This window comes from Gymnodraco acuticeps, unplaced genomic scaffold, assembly GCF_902827175.1.
Source record: "Gymnodraco acuticeps unplaced genomic scaffold, fGymAcu1.1, whole genome shotgun sequence".
Lineage (NCBI taxonomy): Eukaryota > Metazoa > Chordata > Actinopteri > Perciformes > Bathydraconidae > Gymnodraco > Gymnodraco acuticeps.
This window is the reverse complement of record NW_022989947.1, coordinates 310,038-328,945: the sequence shown is the minus strand read 5'-3', so window position 1 is coordinate 328,945 and position 18,908 is coordinate 310,038. Positions and strand designations below refer to the sequence as shown.

The window sequence follows — 18,908 nt, the reverse complement described above, 5'->3', positions numbered from 1 at the left end:
ATTAGAAAGAGGTAAGATAAAGGATCTGCAGTATTTTATGAAGTATTCATCGTACAAAGGTCAGTTTTAAACAAGTAGAAGTGTGTATTTACCTGGTAGTAGGCTGTCTGTAATGGCTACGCCTCTCTATTTGGACTGGTAGATCTCGGCAGACTGGCAACTTTAAAAGTAGCTCTCGGTTCAAAAAAGGTTGGGCACCCCTGATGTACAGTATAGTATGTGCATGTATCTATTCTGAATTATTACTGTGAATAATTAGTATTGCATAAGACCCAAATTATTAAATAAAAAACTTAAAGTACTAAGTCATGACAGCAATTGTTCTACTGTACCATGAATAAGAGAGAAAAGTTTTCCAAAAGGATCCCACTTGAAGATAGATTGAAAATGTAACAGCGGTTCACTAAGTGTGCAATGAACTGTGGGTTATCTCCTGGACCTGATGAGATATATCTGCAAGTTGAACTGAAAAGCAGTAAGATCCATATTTTCAGACCATTTAACAGGGGACGCTAAATCTCAAAACCCTCCATGCAACCGTATACAAGTCAAAATGCATCACCAAGGAAAATGATAGCAGAAGTCATTACGCTGCTCATCGTGACCGCCGAGCAATTCATCCTGCCAGCCAGCCAGCGAGTCGAGGAGGTCCTCCAAACCGACAAATAAACATATTAATGTGATCGGTCTTGCTCCGAGTGCGAGGCAATTAACGTTCGTCTGTTACCATGCGGACCGGAGTGTCGTTAGCGCCGGGGTGACCTTGAGGAGCCTCGTTAGGGAAATGATTGAAGTGGCAAACGGTTGTCGGGGGTGACGCCGACAGTGAGCGGGTGGGGACGGACAGACTGGAGGCCGGGTGGCACGGCTGCAGGCGGCAGACAATAATAATTTAATAATAATTCCTTACATTTATTATAGCGCTTTATCAATGACTCAAAGCGCTTTACATATACACACATTACACATATATGATACATGCAATGGTCAGATACTGTGGACAATACCCACAGGAGCAAGTTGCAGGAGCAGACAGTGGGAGCTGAGCGCACCTGGATGTTATGGATGAGATCTGGCACATAATAAACATGTTTTTTTATATAGTAATATATGCCTAAAAATAGCATAATAGAAAACCTTTAAATGCTTCAGTTGTGCACTAAAAGGAGCTAATAACTGCATATGATAAAAATAGAGGTTCAACCCTCATCATAAATGGTTGTTGATTTGTTTGTCATATATTTTCCAACAATATAAGTATAATCATTAAACACTAATCACCTAGCAACAGCTAGAACAAACCTTGCGTTGTTGTCTACAGTTAAACTGCAGAATAAATTATTTTTGGACGACCTCCATAAGAGACGCCATACAGGTCAGTGAAAGTGTGAAACAGTACCTGTGATATCGTGCTGTTTGAAGGAGTCGCTGTAGATCTGGTGCTGATTGGGACAGTGTTTCTTCAGCCATTTGCACACGTCCTGCTGGGTCCACAGGGCCACCGGCTTAGAGAGCTTCACATATCCTGGCTGAGAAACACACAAAAATAACATTTAAAAACCTTCCATCATCTGTTATACTGCTTATATTTTGGTTTTGAATCAGCTTTGTGCAGCAGTCGTATGAGTGCCCTTTATTTTTTAGCTAGCTGTCTCTCCGTTGTTATATTTTAGATATCCTTATGTATGAACATGTATTATTAAAGCCTGGGGGTTATTGTTGGTGGAATACCACTTCCACATATTGGTCAGACGATGAGATGTCAGGACTGCAGTGCAATGCATTGTCTAATGAAATACTGCTCACCCTCGTTGTTTCACTCATGGGTCGTAGTGCAGTCATGTGACACCTTCCACCTGACTGATTTCGTCGGCTGCTGTGTGACATTTTCCAGAAAGGATCAATAAAGTATTCATCTTTTAAAATAAAAAGAAGACGCATATGTCAATCTCAAGCTGAGCAGAAACTCTGTTATTAATCTGGTATGTTGTGTTAAGCCACACCACACCATGTATTCACCTTGTCCTTTAAAAATGTTGACAACAAGAGTAAGGCAGTGTTCAATTCAATTCAAAACCTTTATTTATCCAGGTAAAATCCCATTGAGATCAATGATCTCTTTTTCAAGGGAGACCTGCAGCAGTAGGTTCCACAAGAAGACATAAAAACATCAACAACAGAACAACAAAAGGACATCATACAGCAAAATGTACAGGGATTACAATTTACACATTTAACCACATGTACAGGTACCAACAGCATCTGATTTTGTAGCATCCAACCGAGCTTTAAAAACATGTAGTGGTACTAGATTGGTAACTTTCCATTCTTTTTGCAGACTGTTCCATGTTAGTGGAGCTGCACATCTAAAAGCTTTCTTCCCTAAGACAGTCCTAGCACTTGGCACATTTAATAAAACCACAGCATGCGATCTCAGGCAATAAGTACTTTCAATTCGCAGAGAGATCAGGGAGCATATAAGATGGTAGTTTATCCAACATGGCTTTGTAAATGAAAAAGTACCAGTGACTGAGCCTCCGTACAGTAAGTGATGGCATAACTGCTTTGGTATACAGGATACAGTGATGCGTAAGTGCTTTACAATTTGTCAAAAATCTCAGTGCACTGTGATACGCAGCATCTAACTTTCTCAGGTAATTGGCAGGTGCATTCATATATAACAAATCACCATAGTCCAGCACAGGTAAAAAGGTCACAGTGACTAGCCTTTTCCTGGCTTCAAGCGAGAAACAGGACTTATTTCTGTAAAAGAAACCTAGCCTAACCCTCAGCTTTTTAAGCAGGTTATTGACATGAAGTTTAAAAGTGAGACAGTCATCAAGCCAGATACCCAAGCATTTGTAACAGGTAACCACTTCAAGTTGTATTCCTTACGTAGTTACAATATCCAAAGTAGTCTCTGGTGTATTTTTAGCTTTAGCTTTCGAAAAGTGCATTACCTTGGTTTTATCCACATTTAAAAGAAGCTTAAGCTCAGAGAGCTGAGCCTGAATAATGTTAAAAACAGCCTGTAATTTAATAACAGCCTCGTTAATCGAGGGACCTGCACAGTACATAACGGTATCGTCCGCATAAAAATGTAAGGTTGCTCCTTCGACATGTTCACCTAAACTATTAATATAGATAGAGAATAATAGCGGACCTAAAACTGAACCTTGTGGTACACCATTAGTGATGTTTAGCCACTCAGAAGACAGCCCATCAAACTGAACACATTGGGACCTTTCAGAGAGGTAGTTTACAAACCACCTCACTGCATGGCTGGACATGCCTATACTGACCAGCCTTTGCTTCAAAAGTGTTACTTCACATAACGAGAAAAAAGGAACTTTTGATGTCTGGGAAGATTTTGTATTTATTTATTTAATTCTCTTAAAGGTAGGGTAGGTAAGAATGGAGAAACCAGCTCGAGTGCGCTAGAATTTGAAACTACGCAGCCGGAAAAAATCTGCCCCTTCCTTCAGACTTCCTTACAGAGCCCCTCCTCCAACACACAAACGCGCACATGACCAATGAGGGCACGAGATACGTTTGTGCACGAGATGGAAGGCTGAGAGGCAGGTAGGCCATCCAGTTATTTTAGCCGGGCCGGCTAAAATCATTGGTCGTGCTTTTTACAGCACTACGGCTTCCAGTGATGAATTTTTGTATGTATTTATTGTCAAAGCATCTCATGTATTCATTGCTATCGGGATGTTAAGAGCATTCCATGGAATATAACAAAAAGTGTATCTGAAGTGAATGACCTACCCCACCTTTAAGCAGTCATCCAAATTTAAATAAGATCCGTTTTATTTGTATGTCTATTCTGCTAGATTCTGCTTTACAGTGTCTGCCACAGAGACTGGGGAGCTTTGCATTGTACCCGGCCTGTCAAGCATGTTGAATAATGTTTCCTTCTCTGAAACAGTATGAATATTTTGAAAGATGCATTATGTATAGCGGCTTTTAATGATATAGTGCTACCTTTAACAGCACATAGCCACCACACATATTCATTTTTTCGTTAAAATTGTGGAAATTAACTAAGCAAAAACACCATACAAATAAGACAATACAATAGCTTTGCCTAAAACAGAGGAGGCCACATCCAGTAGACTGCTAGCTTAACAAATAATGTGTGATTTGTTTTCTTGATATATCCAACACGATTTCCTAGAAACTGAGGTGACTCTTTAAATAGTTTTGAACAGCAGTCCAAAAATAAATAAAAGGTCAGGTTAAAGTTGAACAAATCAGAGAAAGGCACCAAGTGCTCAAATTCAAGTAGCTAGAATGTAGAGCGGGAATAAAACACCACCAACTTTCTGCCATTATGAATCACTACCATTTTAAGTTGACATAAGGGTTTTAAATCAACATTGGAGCTGTCAATCCAGGCTTGATAAGTGCTTTGGTAGAGATCAAAATCCAAACCATCCAAGCTAATTCAAGTATTGCTCTACAGCACCCCTATTGGCACACACGCCAGTAATGTGGTTGTAACCACTTTGTGCAAAATGAAGGTTTAATCTGCAAAAAAATAGGTCACTTCATATATTGTATTAAACATTTATGCAATATAATGCTCACATACGCACATTAGGGCTGGGGGGTATGAATTATATACAATTTGTTTTAATCAAATAAATCAATATAAATATAGTAGTATTGTAGTGTTCACTATTTGTGGTTTTGATGAATAATCATTAGTATATTGGGCAAATGTGGGTAAAGATTCATAATTAAAAAGTACTTCACTCTCCTGTTACAATACGATATAAAAAATCTAAGGAGATATCTAGTCTCATATCATGGTATCGATATACTATCAATATATTGCCCAGCCCTAATTGACATGCACATATCTGTATTGCACTGTACTCTGGTTGTGAGATAGTTTAAATACTTCAACAGCGGGCGGAGCAGTAACCTGCCAAATGGACCGCTCTTGAAAGTGCTGGCTGTGCTTTTGATTCTGGTTGAGGGGCTCCTGAAATTACAAACGGAGAGAGGTGATTACAATTTCACATACACTCCCATCTACTCCAGCATGCTCTCTGGCTGCCATGTGATGTGGCATAGCAATGGAAAGCCTTCTCTTCTCCACCCAGAAGAGAGCAGAATAACAGGTACTGGCAGCATTTCCTCTCCTTCAAGCTCTCACCCCCCATCCCTCATCTCTTCCACTGTATTCAATCTCGCCCAGTCCCTGTCAGATCTATCACATTGTCTTTCTCACTTCCTCTGCTCACATACTGCATCTCTCATCTCCCCTATCTCCGTCTATCTCACCTGTTTCTTATTATATGACACTACTTCAGCCTATCCTCCTCTGTGACTTTCCACAGCTCCTTCCCACTCACTCTATATCTAGCGCCCCAGAGAGAAAGAGAAATTGGGGGGGATGTACAAGCTGGTTTTGGCATGCGGTCTACATCCCCTGCAGGTAGGAGAGGTGACAGACAGTCAAGGCGAGCAGGTAGGTGAAGCCGCTGTTCTTAATGTGTGGATAGATGAATCTGCGGGAAGGGGAGGGAATGGTGTTGCATGTAGAAGCCACATTAACCATTAAACACATCTCAACTTAATGCTAATTGAGCCTAACTAAGAGCCTGGGGCGACAGGAGGAGGCCTGGATGGAGAGAAAGTACAAGAGGAGTATGTGTGTTTAAAGCATGCGAGGAAATGGGGAGTTTGGGAGAGTTGAAGTAGCAGGAGAGAAAGCAGAGGATGCTGGGATGTTGAGGGTGGCTTGACTAAGAAATGAAGCAAAGGGAATAAGGAGAGCAGAAAGAAAAAAACCTCCAGAATGGGCTCGACATAATTTGACACAGGAGACTCTCTCATTTTCCATGAACACATTTGTGAGTCAATGGCCATCTGTGTTTTACATTATGCACTGATTTAGCCCATAGCTGTGTTCCCGGGGTCGGGTACAATAGGTGAGCCGGAGCCTTCCTGCCTGCCAGGCAGCAAACAGAGCCAAAGGGCGGAGAGGAAACAGCAGAGAGGAGAAAACAGGAATCATGCTCAAAGAGCAGTGTTCAAGAGACGGGAGGGCCAATTAGAGATTTGAGTGACAGCACAGGGGTGAGAGGAGAAGCCTGCTTTATTTCTAAGTGGGATACGTCTGGGAACGGGCACACACATATATAAATATATATCCACATGTGCAGCCCAGTCGACCATCTGGAAAATAAAAAGTAATGTACACACACCAACCATCCGATTGCCAACTTTCAGTGTATTCAGCGAGTTGCTGTCTTTGGCTTTTAATTGATAACTGAAAGCCCAGTACAGCTCCCAGTATTCTTCATGTTACCTTAGCAACAGAGCAAGGACAACCTCAGAAATTAAAAGGCGATGAATAAAGCCTTTGGTGGGGGAAAGCGTGCGGCCCAAACATGAACCAAGAATGTGGAATGAATATCCAGACATTAGGGACCACAGTGGAAAACCATTACTTACATAATGAAGCATGTAATCGTGCCAACACTGATAAGCATTTAAAGATCCAATATGAATGTACTCGGCTAAATTAATCAAGAGGCAATCACATGGTCTTCTTTGTGGAGACACTGTTGGAATACAAAAAGGAGCTGGGGATTATGAGCGCTGAAAGGCACTCTAGCGACAAACACTGTGCGATAGAGGGAATTTGGCAGTTGTGTTGAATACAGCGGCATTTGTTTCTTAGGAGAGCTTCATCCCCCACCCCCCACATCCCTTCATTCCGGCTCCAATATTGTTGGGCTGATTGCAGGGTCAAATGGCTTTACACTCAATTAAAAACGTTAACTACAGCAGAAATGTCGCCCATAATGACATTGTTCTGTCAACAATTAACTGTGTTTTGTATTAAACTCGCCACAGAGACCTGTCATGACCTGACATGTCACGTAGCTTTCACCGTTTTTGTTTTGTTACTTACACAAAAATAACAACTCAACGTCAGCTCTGGTTATTTCCCCAGGCAAAAGAAGTGGGCAGTGTTCATGTATTGAGCAAATGCGTACAAGGGCAAAACAAATATTAAATCGCTCTTTGACAGCGCAGGAGCTGTTACTGTTGTTCAGAACCATTACAGCTGTCTGGCAGCGTTCATTAGGAGGAATATTGTTTGTTGGATGAAACGGGGCTTTGTGCAAAACAATGCAATCCAGAGTCATTGTCTAATCATGTTTTGAAAAACAAAACCCGAGATGTCAGACTTTAAAAGAATATCAGAAAAAGGCGACAAGCTCAGTTTCTACTTACATGATGTAATATAATCTTCAGATCCAGGGGAAAGGTCTTTTATGAGGCAATGTAATTAATGCACCTCATAGTATGTTTTTTTGGTATGTTATGATTGTACGACATATCTGCTTATTAATACATTTGGATGGATTTGATGATGTCTATTATTTAAATCAAAATGCAGCAGCTCTTGTGTATACGTTGTGTGTTAACTTCATCAGGAACTGGGGATAATTCCACACAATTTCAACTTTTATACAGCTAGACTTTGGAGCAGTCATAAACCCAATACCCCCAATAGAAAATTGGACTAAAGCAACATTTTGATGTTCTTAGATAATCAGCTAATAACAAGTTTTCTTTGATAGAAGCTGTAAAAGGACCAGTAAATTGCTGTAAAAACTGCATCAAAACATAGTCATAATCCAGTTATGGATAGAGCAATAAAGTTAAACGTGTTAAGGACTACAATGACAAACAAATCAAACATTACATTATCGTGCTTTATGTATATTTAATGTTTATATCCTGCTTAGAAATATGGAGGTTATCCTCTTGCATAAACCTTCCTCTCACTTGTCAGTCCATGAATTCATTGCACATAAAATCTGCACGCTTTTCTGTTTATTTGAAGCATTTTTTTAAAACACCAGCAATAAACAGCAACGGTTGCATTAGACTGGGGTCCTTCCCCTGCCTGCATATTGAACTTGCTCACTTAACATCTGCAGGATCCACTGTCACATGCTACCCTCTAGTGTCCGAACTGTAAACTGCAACAACTTCGTTTTTAAAGTGTGACAGGACAGAAAAGCGCTGAGGAGGAGGAGGGCTGATGCCATTAGCGTGATGTTGACTGAGTGAATGGCTGTGTGAGACACGGAGCCCAGTGTCGTCGGCCCTATCTTAACCGCACAGCTAATTAACAGCTCTGGCATGCTCGCTCTCTCTCTCTCACTTTCCCTTTCCTTTCTCCCTGCCTCGCTCCATTTCTCTCAGCCAGGGCTGGCAGGAGATGAAAATTCCCTGTATTAATTAATCTGTTACATACAGGAATAGGGATGAAAATGAGATACATCTCTGTGTATGTGTCCCGAGAGCTGATGACGGCTGTAGGAGAATAACACGCTATGCTGGGTGAATTAATAATCCCCCTCGTAAGGAGCCTCAACTTCACCCAGGCACATCAAAGAAAGTGCACAAGACCCCTTCACAGTCCTGACCTTGGGATTTGCCAGGGTCCATAAAGCATTTCAGAGTGTGTTGACACCAAACAAGATATATTCACCTTGGGTCTGATATTGATTAGTACTGAGATGAGATGATTTGCTATGGATGTTACAGCCATCCAGCCAGTCTAAAAGGCTGATTTATGCCTCGTGTTGAAGCTATCGCTGAGCCTTGGCTCCATTACAAACCCAGCCGTGCACAGATTCAGCTTTAATCAAATGTTGTTTTAGAAATGATCACTGCTGATGTGATTTACCTGAAATTACCTAAAGTATGATTTTCTTAGTACATACTCAGGTCTGGGTTTATTATATATACATATTTGTTCAGTGCTAAATATACCATAATAGGTTCTTACTGTATGCTCTTCATGAACCCATACTTAAAAAAGACTGCAAAATTGTAGGTTCCTATCACGAAACTGTGAAAATAGTTTCAAGGAATCATATAAATCACAGGTGGTGTGTGTTAGTATTTTAGTTTACACAGAGCCCATATATTCCTTTAAACGTGACATAAGTAAAGCTGTAGACACTCACAGTTACACATGGACTTTAGTTGTTAACTATAAAGTTCTAAAAAGCTACAAACCTCTACGGAGCCCTGGAGGGTTCATAGAGAGAAAAATAAATAAAACGTGGCCACGTTTTACTTTCTCGTGGGCACGCTTTAGTAACTCGTGCGCACGAGTTACTAAAGCGTGCGCACGAGTTACTAAAGCGTGCGCACGAGTTACTAAAGCGTGCGCACGAGTTAATAAAGCGTGCACACGAGTTACTAAAGCGTGCGCACGAGTTAATAAAGCATGGCCTCGTTTTGTGTGTGTGTGTGTGGGGGGGGGGGGGGGGGGGGCATTTGTTTATGATAGTATCGTCCGTTCCGGTGCACTCCGGCAGGACTATAGCACATCGAGATTAAGATTAAACACATTTCTTTGACTTGGGAATACACTTAACTATGGGGAACCAGATTTGTTTAAAGTACTGTTCGTGGTAATTTGAAAACAAATGCCGGTGGTGTCGGATACACACGAACACGCACACAGAGCGGAGCTGAGCGCACACACACACACATCATGCGCCCCGGTGACAGGACATCTCCTTCATAAAGCGAGGGGGAATACTCTGGTAGTTCGATGTGTGTATAGGTGTGTGTGGTTAAACGTAGCAGCCTCGATCTCTATCAGCGGTTGTAATGAAGGGAAACGCAGTGAAGTAAACAGTAAAAGGCACAGCTCTTTGCAGCTGGTGATTCTGCTGAGTTACACGTTACTGCCTCCAGTGCCCTGTACGACGAAGCCAGTTCAACAGACCCTGGACCTGAATATGTTCGATTTACCCGGCTTAACTGACCCTAACAAACGCGATGTCGATAAGCGGTCCTACGAAGCTGGTTATCAACTCAGTAAATCAACCAGGGTTTCTCTGTCCGGCTGAGAGCGCGCTCAGGTGAAAGGGACGTGGTTAGCAACATTTGACCAATCACAAACATGGAGACGCGTGCTGACAGCGCAGCGTCATACTTCATGAATGAATAGTGTAAATAGCCAATCCTGCTTCGTAGTACAGGCCACTGGTGCCGCTGAGATTTCATAAAGTGAAGGAGGTTTTCCTTCGATAAAACAGCTGTGGGCAGCAGATACTGTGAGTCAAGGACAGGAATCCCTCAATTTAAATAAAACGAGGCCACGCTTTACGAGTTACTAAAGCGTGCGCACGAGAAAGTAAAACGTGGCCACGTTTTATTTATTTTTCTCTCTATGAACCCTCCAGGGCTCCGTAAACCTCCTATATATCTAAAGTATTTATAAATAATATGTGGCCTCTGGCTGTGTTAAAATATATTGCCATTCTACTGTATATTCTACTGTATTCTACTGTAATAGTCTTTATGTACTTGATCTATTGGATTTCTCCCAAAGAGAAACAATTATTCTTAAGTGGAATCAAGAGACACGAAAATGAGACAAAGAGCTTAGTCAGGTAAATGATAACAATGCAGTACCTCCTCCAGGTTTATAATGCAACTCAGCTATAATAGGAACGATGCCATGACATCAAATGACATGATGATACCTGCAAAGACTACGAAGCATGGATAAATGTTACAGCTACTCGGAAACTCTGAAATAATTTACAGTCAAAGCACAATACAAAGCGTGTGTGTGTTTGTGTGCACTAATTAAACCGAGGCCTTGCTGTCCGTCTGGTATTTCCAAAAGTCCACTCGGGGATTACACAGAGGACTATGTCTGACTGCTTTGATTGACAGCTGATTATCACAGATTCCACACAGAGAAAAGAGTTTGTGTGTGCGTGCATGCATGCGGAAGAAGCGATTCCTCACATATCCTCCTAGAGTCCTAACCACACGGCCTATTTCTGGAGGGGAAGTAAGACATTTATTCTGCATTGCTGATGATGGATGCTCTGATCTATTATCAGAAACACAGAGGAAGAGTCTTTCCTGTGTTATTCTCTGTTAAAATATGTATTTGTACTGAAGGGGTAGATGTGTGGAACATGGGGGAATATTATTAAGAGGGTGGTTGATTTGTTTTGTGTTGCAAGCAGGATGTTTGACTGTTATTTGATCACACATACAATCAATTTAGTACCAAGGAAAGGAAATTAACAGCACAGCGCAAGCAGAACCCTCAAAATATCAAAATATCTTGTGAACTTTCTGATATGGAAAGTGTCAGGGTACGAGGTAAACGATAAGCTGTGTTTTGAACTAAATGTCAACATCAGCACTACATACAATGACAATGCTAACTGCATCATATTTCAAGTCTGTCTGTTCACAGATCACAGTTCGGTTGGGGTCTGGCCTTACAACGTTTAGGTGCCAAAAGTGCTGTGTTATGGGAGAAAAAAGGTTGTTAACAAAATAAAGGAAGAACGAAAAAGAAGTTAACTTTTTATTGCATGAATGATTTGTTTTGCATCTGGTGGGACTAACTACTTTATACTGCTGGGTTGCTCAATCCCTAATAACATCCCTCTTAATGTTCTACAAACATACAGTGAAACCAAAATAGAGACTATAGTAAAATTAGGTGTACACCAGGGATTTCCACGGAAACTATCTCTCGTAATGCCACTTACCCGTGACAGCTCAGACTCGGAGACGGAGCGCTGTGGCGGCGCGCGACGCTGGTACATGAGGGGGCTGACGTCCTGGTAGCTCGGGCTGTCGTCGTCAAGCAGCAGAGACCCTGCGTCCACCGACTCCTCCTCCGGCTGTGACGTCATGTCCTCCGGGCACATCTGGTGGTCAATGCCATTCTGGCTCAGGTTGCAGTGAACAGCTGTGTGGGCAAGAGGGGGAAAAAAGGAATGAGCTACGACTAAGGTTATATTTACTGTCATGGATTAAAGTTATATTTCATTGCTTAATATAAATACGTTTTAGTATTTTTGGCGACCACTTCATCACTATATGATCTGCTTAATAGTATCCAAAATACACTGCAATAGGATTTATTATTTAAGGTGACTTCCAGCTGCTATATTACATAATGTCCAAACTCTACTGATTATATTACCATCTGAGAGGATGTTAAATCACAACAGGTCCTCCCACATTGAGTGCTGTATGGTTAAAAGTCCACTAGATGGTGGCAGATAGTGATACATGAAGTAGAGTTTCAATCTATAAATACAGTCTATGGTTTAAATGCAAGATTATATACTTAGACCATAAAGAGACTGTAAAATAGTATACCGTCTTTGCAGCTAATACACAAGAAAGCAATGTACTTGCCATCAAAACACACCAACAAAATACAGATAAGTCCTGTTCTAATAGATACTCATTTAAAGTGTGAAGCCTTCTGCCAAATTCAAATATTGAAACTTGAGGCAAATGTTTTTGTTTTCAAAATTCTGACTTAATGACAAAAAACTACTATTTTATGAAATACACTCAGGAGTTGTACTGCTTTAGTCTTACTTTGGTGTTTCCAGTAGCTACTGGCTGTTCACGTTAGCTATTGCTCGCAGACCTAAGATAGTAGTATCTATGTCAGTTCGCTGGCTTTTTTACTTTCCTCTGCTCTGCTACTGTAAAGCCACATTCATCATTCATCCTCATCCTTTCTTTCCTTCGAGGCTGCTCTTCAGCACAAGCTATACATGTGGTCTTGCTTTTAACAAAGAGAAAGCTAAGCTGTTTTCCAAAAGTGTGCTTTTATTGATATTTATGGAGCTGTCTCACTACTCTCTAGAATTCCAGATGTGAGGAGTCACTCTATTCCTGTTGTGCAGTTTGTCAATAACATGGCACCTTCAAAAATCAAGTGAATTTAGTTTGCATACCGTTTTAAACATTAGGTTTTTTCCAAACCCAGAATTATGGAATTGGGATGGATTTTACAGAACAATGGCTTTACAAAGCATCAACAATTAAATGCACTATGTGTGTAGATATGTTGTGGATGTTAAACTTAACCATTGACAACCCAAGAGACAGAACTGTTTCAGTCATTGAAACAAATGATTGATTATTAAGCATGTACAATAGACAGTGAAATTGATCACTGCTGTGTTTCGCTGGAATAAAAACACAATTGCAGATAAAAAGCTGGGCCTTGGTGAGAGATCAACCATTTTACAGCTCTAAATAAATGTTAGCCTAGCTTTTTCGGATACATTTTCAGTCGAGTTCTGATCTCTGGCAGATGAATTGAACATAGATACATCCTCTAAAACCACCAAATCAGTTCTCAAGGTGAGGATGATTGTGCTTCAGTGAAGGCTGTGTGTTAGACTGGAGATTTTAGGAGATGAAGGACTAAAGTCAGATATCGGCAGGGCAGACATTTCTCCTTGTAAAGTTGTATGTCATTACTTTGCCATTTCCGCCATCAAGTGATTATTTTAAGTTAAGTGTTGTTTTCGAAGGAGGCGTCAGACTCAGGCTCTATTTTAGTCTCATCAGGATTGTGGGCACAGAAGTGACAGTTAGCAGTGACAAAAACAGGAAAAAACAAGTGATAGAAATATGCTGTTTGACATCATACAATCTGCTTACTTGTTCCAAAAACATACAGGTCGATCACTCATTTATGAGGAATGAGAGCCAAAGACACTTCTTATCACACCTGAAGGCTGCTGCTGATTAAAGCTTGAGTAGTAGATTTCTGTAATTATTTAACCAAAAAAACCCAGGCAAGGGTTGCCAGATCTTTTCAACTGACAGTAGCAAGCAGCACTGGCTCCAAATTGCTTAATCTAGTGAGGAAGATGGCAAAGTTAAGTTCAACACATATTACTGTTAAATGTTTCTAAAATACATTTCCCATCCTAGCTGTAGAGATCGATTCCAAATATGCTTTTCTGAATGCTCTAAAGAGAGTGAGAACAAATTGATTCAACCAGACAAATTGCTGTTGGCTAAATAAGCAAAGATGACAGCCAAACAAACCCTGGAAAACCACAAATTACTTCTTTCAGACCGCTGTCATCAAGCAATGAGAACAACTCTCAATGATTGGGACAAGACAACAACATCATCTGTGCCGATATCTATTTGACAGGAGTGAAGGTGCTCCTGCCCTCCTCCATGACATGCCATTTCAGAATCAAAGCCGTATATGATTCAGTGACCTAATGCACCGCAAGCCGCATTTATGGAAAGCAAAAACTCTCCGGGAAACGTCCTCCCCCACGACCCTAAATCACACCTTGCTGTCAGGATGGTATTGAAAATGTTTCTCTTCTCTACACTTCCACTGATTATTCTGAGGACACGGGAGTGTTTGTTATAGACGGTGTCAGAGAGCACTGCACCCTGCACAGCTTTCTGGTGGATCACCCAGAGGAGATGATGGGATTTATGCCTCTCAAGCAACACACTGTCAGAATGCCAATAAATAGAAAAACACTGGACATTTGCTCAAGGACTGGACCTAAGTACAATTTTAAGGTACTTTTACTTATCAAGTGTACTCTATACTTCCACTTCAATTACTCCAATATTGCACTTTTTACTAAACTGCATTCATTATATAATTAATTAAATGAATGACAAAAAATGTACTGAATATTTCTTCTCATTTAATTATGAACATAAGTGCTAAGAAAAAATCTAGAGAATAAAAGCAAACATGTTTCAATATATTAAGAGACAACATATAGCGCGATGTAAAAACAAAAGTATAATTTTACATCAGAGTTTCTGACAAATTTGAGTCGGTATGCATCCTGAAATCTCTATTATGATTTAATCACAACACGATTTCATTAAACGATGACACATTGTCCTACCTCTACCTCTTTATACATAATGAATACTTTCACTTAGAAACCATAAGTACATTTTTATAATGCTATACTGTACTGAAGGTGTGAATGTACTTTTACTTAGCAGGGTGTTTCCATAGTGTTCCACTGGTACTTTTATTCCAGGATAAGGTCTGAATACTTATTCTGCCAGTCTTATTACTTGTGTTTTTTCTCAGTGAGCTGGAAAGGATATCATTAATGAATGAGCACACCATGAGAGATTGTTTTCAATGACACTATAACTATGCCAAGAAACTGACTAAAAGGTTTAATTGTGATTAACATTATAAAGCCACATCACAAACACAGCAGAGATGACCTGGTCTGTTCTGATCTCTGATAAGAAAGCAAGGTCCCGAGACGCCCCCAGTAAAACGGAGATAATAAACATGAGCTGGCTGTGTTTAAAACAAAGCCAACTTGAGATGCGCAGCACGAAGTGTTGCTCCCTCTCCCTGCCTCTTTATTCATGACTGGTGTGCAACTCTGGAGGAGAAATGAATTATACATCCTCTGCCGATAGCAACTAAACAATGGCGCCAGCAGAGGGAGAGGAAGATGGATGGGTGAGAAGATGATGATAGGGGTAAAGTAAGTGGAGGCACAGAGAGGAAGGACAGAACGGGTGGGTGGGATACTGAAATGCTTTTTCTTTTTAAACGGAAACAGTTACTATAAATAGCACCATTACATTCTTCCCTCTCTCCTCCCTGACATGCAAGCATGGCGAGGGAAGAGAGATAGATGAGGAAGGGGTTTATTCTCTCAATGAGATCAGTAAAACAGAGGGCGAATGAGGGGAGAAAATGAATGGAGATGTTAAGAACAGTGGCATCCATGTCCAGCCAAATGAATTCCCATTACTGAGGGGAGGATTAATAAAGAATTGGATTAATCTTACATGGCTCCGTCTCTTAATTACTGTACAGGGTTTGGAACAAGGAGCAATTACAAAACCAGTCACAAGAATATTGTGTACGTCTGTGAGAGAGGAGCATGTAATCAGGATACACTGCTTAATCATTTTGCTCTTGCAACATTACACTTTGTGTGCTAAGCTCCCACACAAAGAATATTGAATATGGAGGTTTTAATAAACTTTCATTTGGCCACTGCTGAGATGTTAAAAGGGTAAATGGTGGCCTAAAAATACAACTCTACATCGTTGCTGGTGGAAACTTTTCAAATACACGCCTGATTTTTTTTTAGTTTGTAAGAAAAGATGAAGTCAAAACTTTTTTTTTTTTTTTTTCTTTTTTTAAATTGCAAACATGGAAATGCACATCCTACTGATCTGATAGCATACTGCTTAGGAGGTGTATATTTTATATTGTTTTAAATTATTTACTTGACATTTTTCCGAACACCCAGCCAAATGATGCTAACTAGAGTAGTAGTAGCTGGCAGCAGTAATTCATCAAATACAATGAAAAAGTTCCTTAATAACATTAACTAGCTGAAAAAACAGTAACTTTTGAACACTTACCACAATACACCAAACAAATCAAAATCATTGACTGAAAATATAACTGAATACATGTCAATATTCCAATAACAGATTCAGATTTAAGTCATTAAAGGTTAATGATTACATTGAGGACAAAACATTTCTGAAGGACCTGTGTACTTCCTGATCACTGCATCAAACTCAGTTGCAGCCTGACATGTATACTTACAAAATGTAGCTGAGGGTTCAGCAAGTCAGATGACTCGATGTCAAAATGATGTATTCTTACTGAACACATACTATATTTAATAGTGTAAAGAGGGGAATAATATGTCATTATTTGGGCTATTTTTTCTCCTTACTTCCCCATAAATGTGCAGAAACTCAGCTGAAAAAATGCACGTTTGGAACCAAGGTAATGGAAAAAGCCAAACGATGTTTTCATGTGCTAACTGTGTGCTAACCCCAGAGCCTGTGGTACACAGCCAAGGCTGGTTTAAAGTGAAACCAGTAGTGGGTCCATAATCAAAAAGTGAAGTTTGCTCTGTGTGGGCGCTCAGGCTCAGAGTGATCTGTTTCTCTTTGGCTGACTCTCAAAGCGCAGCAGAATGAATTGTCTGTGAATAGAATCAACTGTGGCCCTTTCTCATTTCTCTAACTCCCCTCCTCGACTCCTATCCTCGACACTTAGTCCCGCCCACAGGAGATGCGAGCGGAGGAGTCGAGGAGGGGAGCCGAGGAGAGAGGAGGGGAAGCAGCAGGCGGTTAGAGAAATGAGAACTCCTCTCCTCTGAGCGGTCATTTTAAAGAGACGTCCATCAATGATGACAGGAGGCACAGCAGCCCTCTGTCTGATGGACAGATCATGTGTTCATGACCACTTATATATTTACTTTAATTCATTCACAGTGCGGTATAATGAGACAATAACAGGCTACAGATGCGGACACACACACACACTTATATATATGTATATATTTATATAAATATATACAATTTCAGAATCAAACAGAGCACTCATAATAACGTAACACTATCAGAGACTGGATATATCCCGCCCCCCCTCCTCTCTCTACAATGAGGAAAATAAATTACGGGCCAAAAGTTTTATTTACAAGTATTAAAAGTAAGCAGAGGACACCAAACCAACTGAGACCGGTCTAAAAAAAAAAGTGAACAAACCTACCAAATCTACATGGGGTGTTAAAAGAGTCCATCCCCTGCTCTCTAAAGGAGGAGAGAAATGTGCTGAGAGTGTGTGAATGGGTGAGGAGAGGGTGTTGCCCTGAGGAAAGAGTGTCTCCATCAGTTGAGGACAGAAGACATTGTCAGATCCTTGTTACACGCTTACTAAAGTAATAATTAGAATATCTTTGATGGGTAGAGAGACAGAGAGAAGGACGTCGCCTGCAGTATGGGATTTTAGGAAGGGTTTGAGATTAAATTCAGGAGGAAGATGTATAGAGGATCTATTCTCTCATGCTGATTCTTTTTCCAAGCCCTGGTCTTGTGATTAATTCACTAAAGAGCACACACTTTGGAGAGGACCCCACTCGTATGATTAACGCTGGGTATGAAACTCAATTTGTTTTTACAGTATATGTGAATATCAATGAGTTGTATAAAGTGTGTGCAAAAAGCTGGCATTTAAAATCTTGCTAAATTAAACCTCAATGACATCATTCCTGTCAGAATATTGCTTATGTTACAGCTTATTATGGCTAAAGCTGATTTAAAGCTGCTTTGGTTAAGAAGATTTAACATTGGAGAAATGGTTACATTTGCTTGAATGAAAAAAAAAGATTTTGTAAAACATCTTCGATTCTGAAAAGCTAGAAAAATGTACCATATACAGAGCCCTAAAAATCCTTAAAAAATGTTTTGTGATGGTAATTCTATTATATAAGCTCTACAGGGGTACATTTAGTATTTTTACTTCATTTAAACTTTTTATTAACACCAAAATCTGCCATTAACCGCCTTCTTGTTATGCACAGCTTCATTGGAGCAATAAAGATTTAATTGTGCGGCTCAATGGCACCTTCACCAATAGTCTTTGTCGGAGAAAAGTCCTTGTGTAAAAGCGGAGCTACAGAATTAAACTGGTTAACAATACGTTGTGCTCGGAGAGAAAGGCTCTGTAAAATGCAAGTGCTTCTTTGTTTAGGCAGTGCTTCAACATCATGTTGCAGCAACCTGCAGTTGAGGTGTCAGATAGAATGGGTGTTTCTGCCTTTAGCGGAATGAGAGTGTGTGGTGATGTAAGTGAACTAGGTATTCCTCTTCTAGCCTCACAGGGTTTAGGTGTCTCTGTTTCAAACACTGAGATAAGTAGGGCATCAGTGTGTTACCCTGAAGGAACCAGGAGACATTAATAGAGTTATGGCTTTTAAAATTCACGAGGCTCTGCGGTTTGATTCATGAGGCCCAGGTGATCTCAGGTATCGTTCACAGCAGTGAATCAGTGGGTCAGCTCTGTGATTGCTAAAAGCACAGAATGTGTTACATTTGTTGACACTAAATGTTCCATTAGTGGGCCAAAAGTACATAATAGTCGGAGGGAAAAAATGGTGTTAGTCAGCAGGTTGACAAGACTTGTGTAGCCAGTATACTGTATATAATGGTCTAGCATGGGCATAGTAAGAAGGACCGATCAAATATTGCAATGAATCACACAAATGATTCACCTGTTTTGTCAA

At 40.4% G+C, this 18,908-nt stretch overlaps 1 protein-coding gene across 5 annotated transcripts in view; it reads right to left on the bottom strand.

Annotated features, from left to right (window-relative positions):
* The window catches only part of samd12 (sterile alpha motif domain containing 12), a 146,291-nt gene that overhangs the window by 106,190 nt on the left and 21,193 nt on the right, over positions 1 to 18,908 (bottom strand). For all 5 annotated transcript variants that reach the window (XM_034210424.1, XM_034210425.1, XM_034210426.1 and 2 more), the window contains 2 exons: positions 11,583 to 11,785; positions 1,400 to 1,529 (listed from right to left, as the gene is read on the bottom strand). In XM_034210424.1, coding sequence (XP_034066315.1) covers positions 1,400 to 1,529; positions 11,583 to 11,785 — 333 coding nt within the window. The remainder of the gene's footprint in view (positions 1 to 1,399; positions 1,530 to 11,582; positions 11,786 to 18,908) is intronic.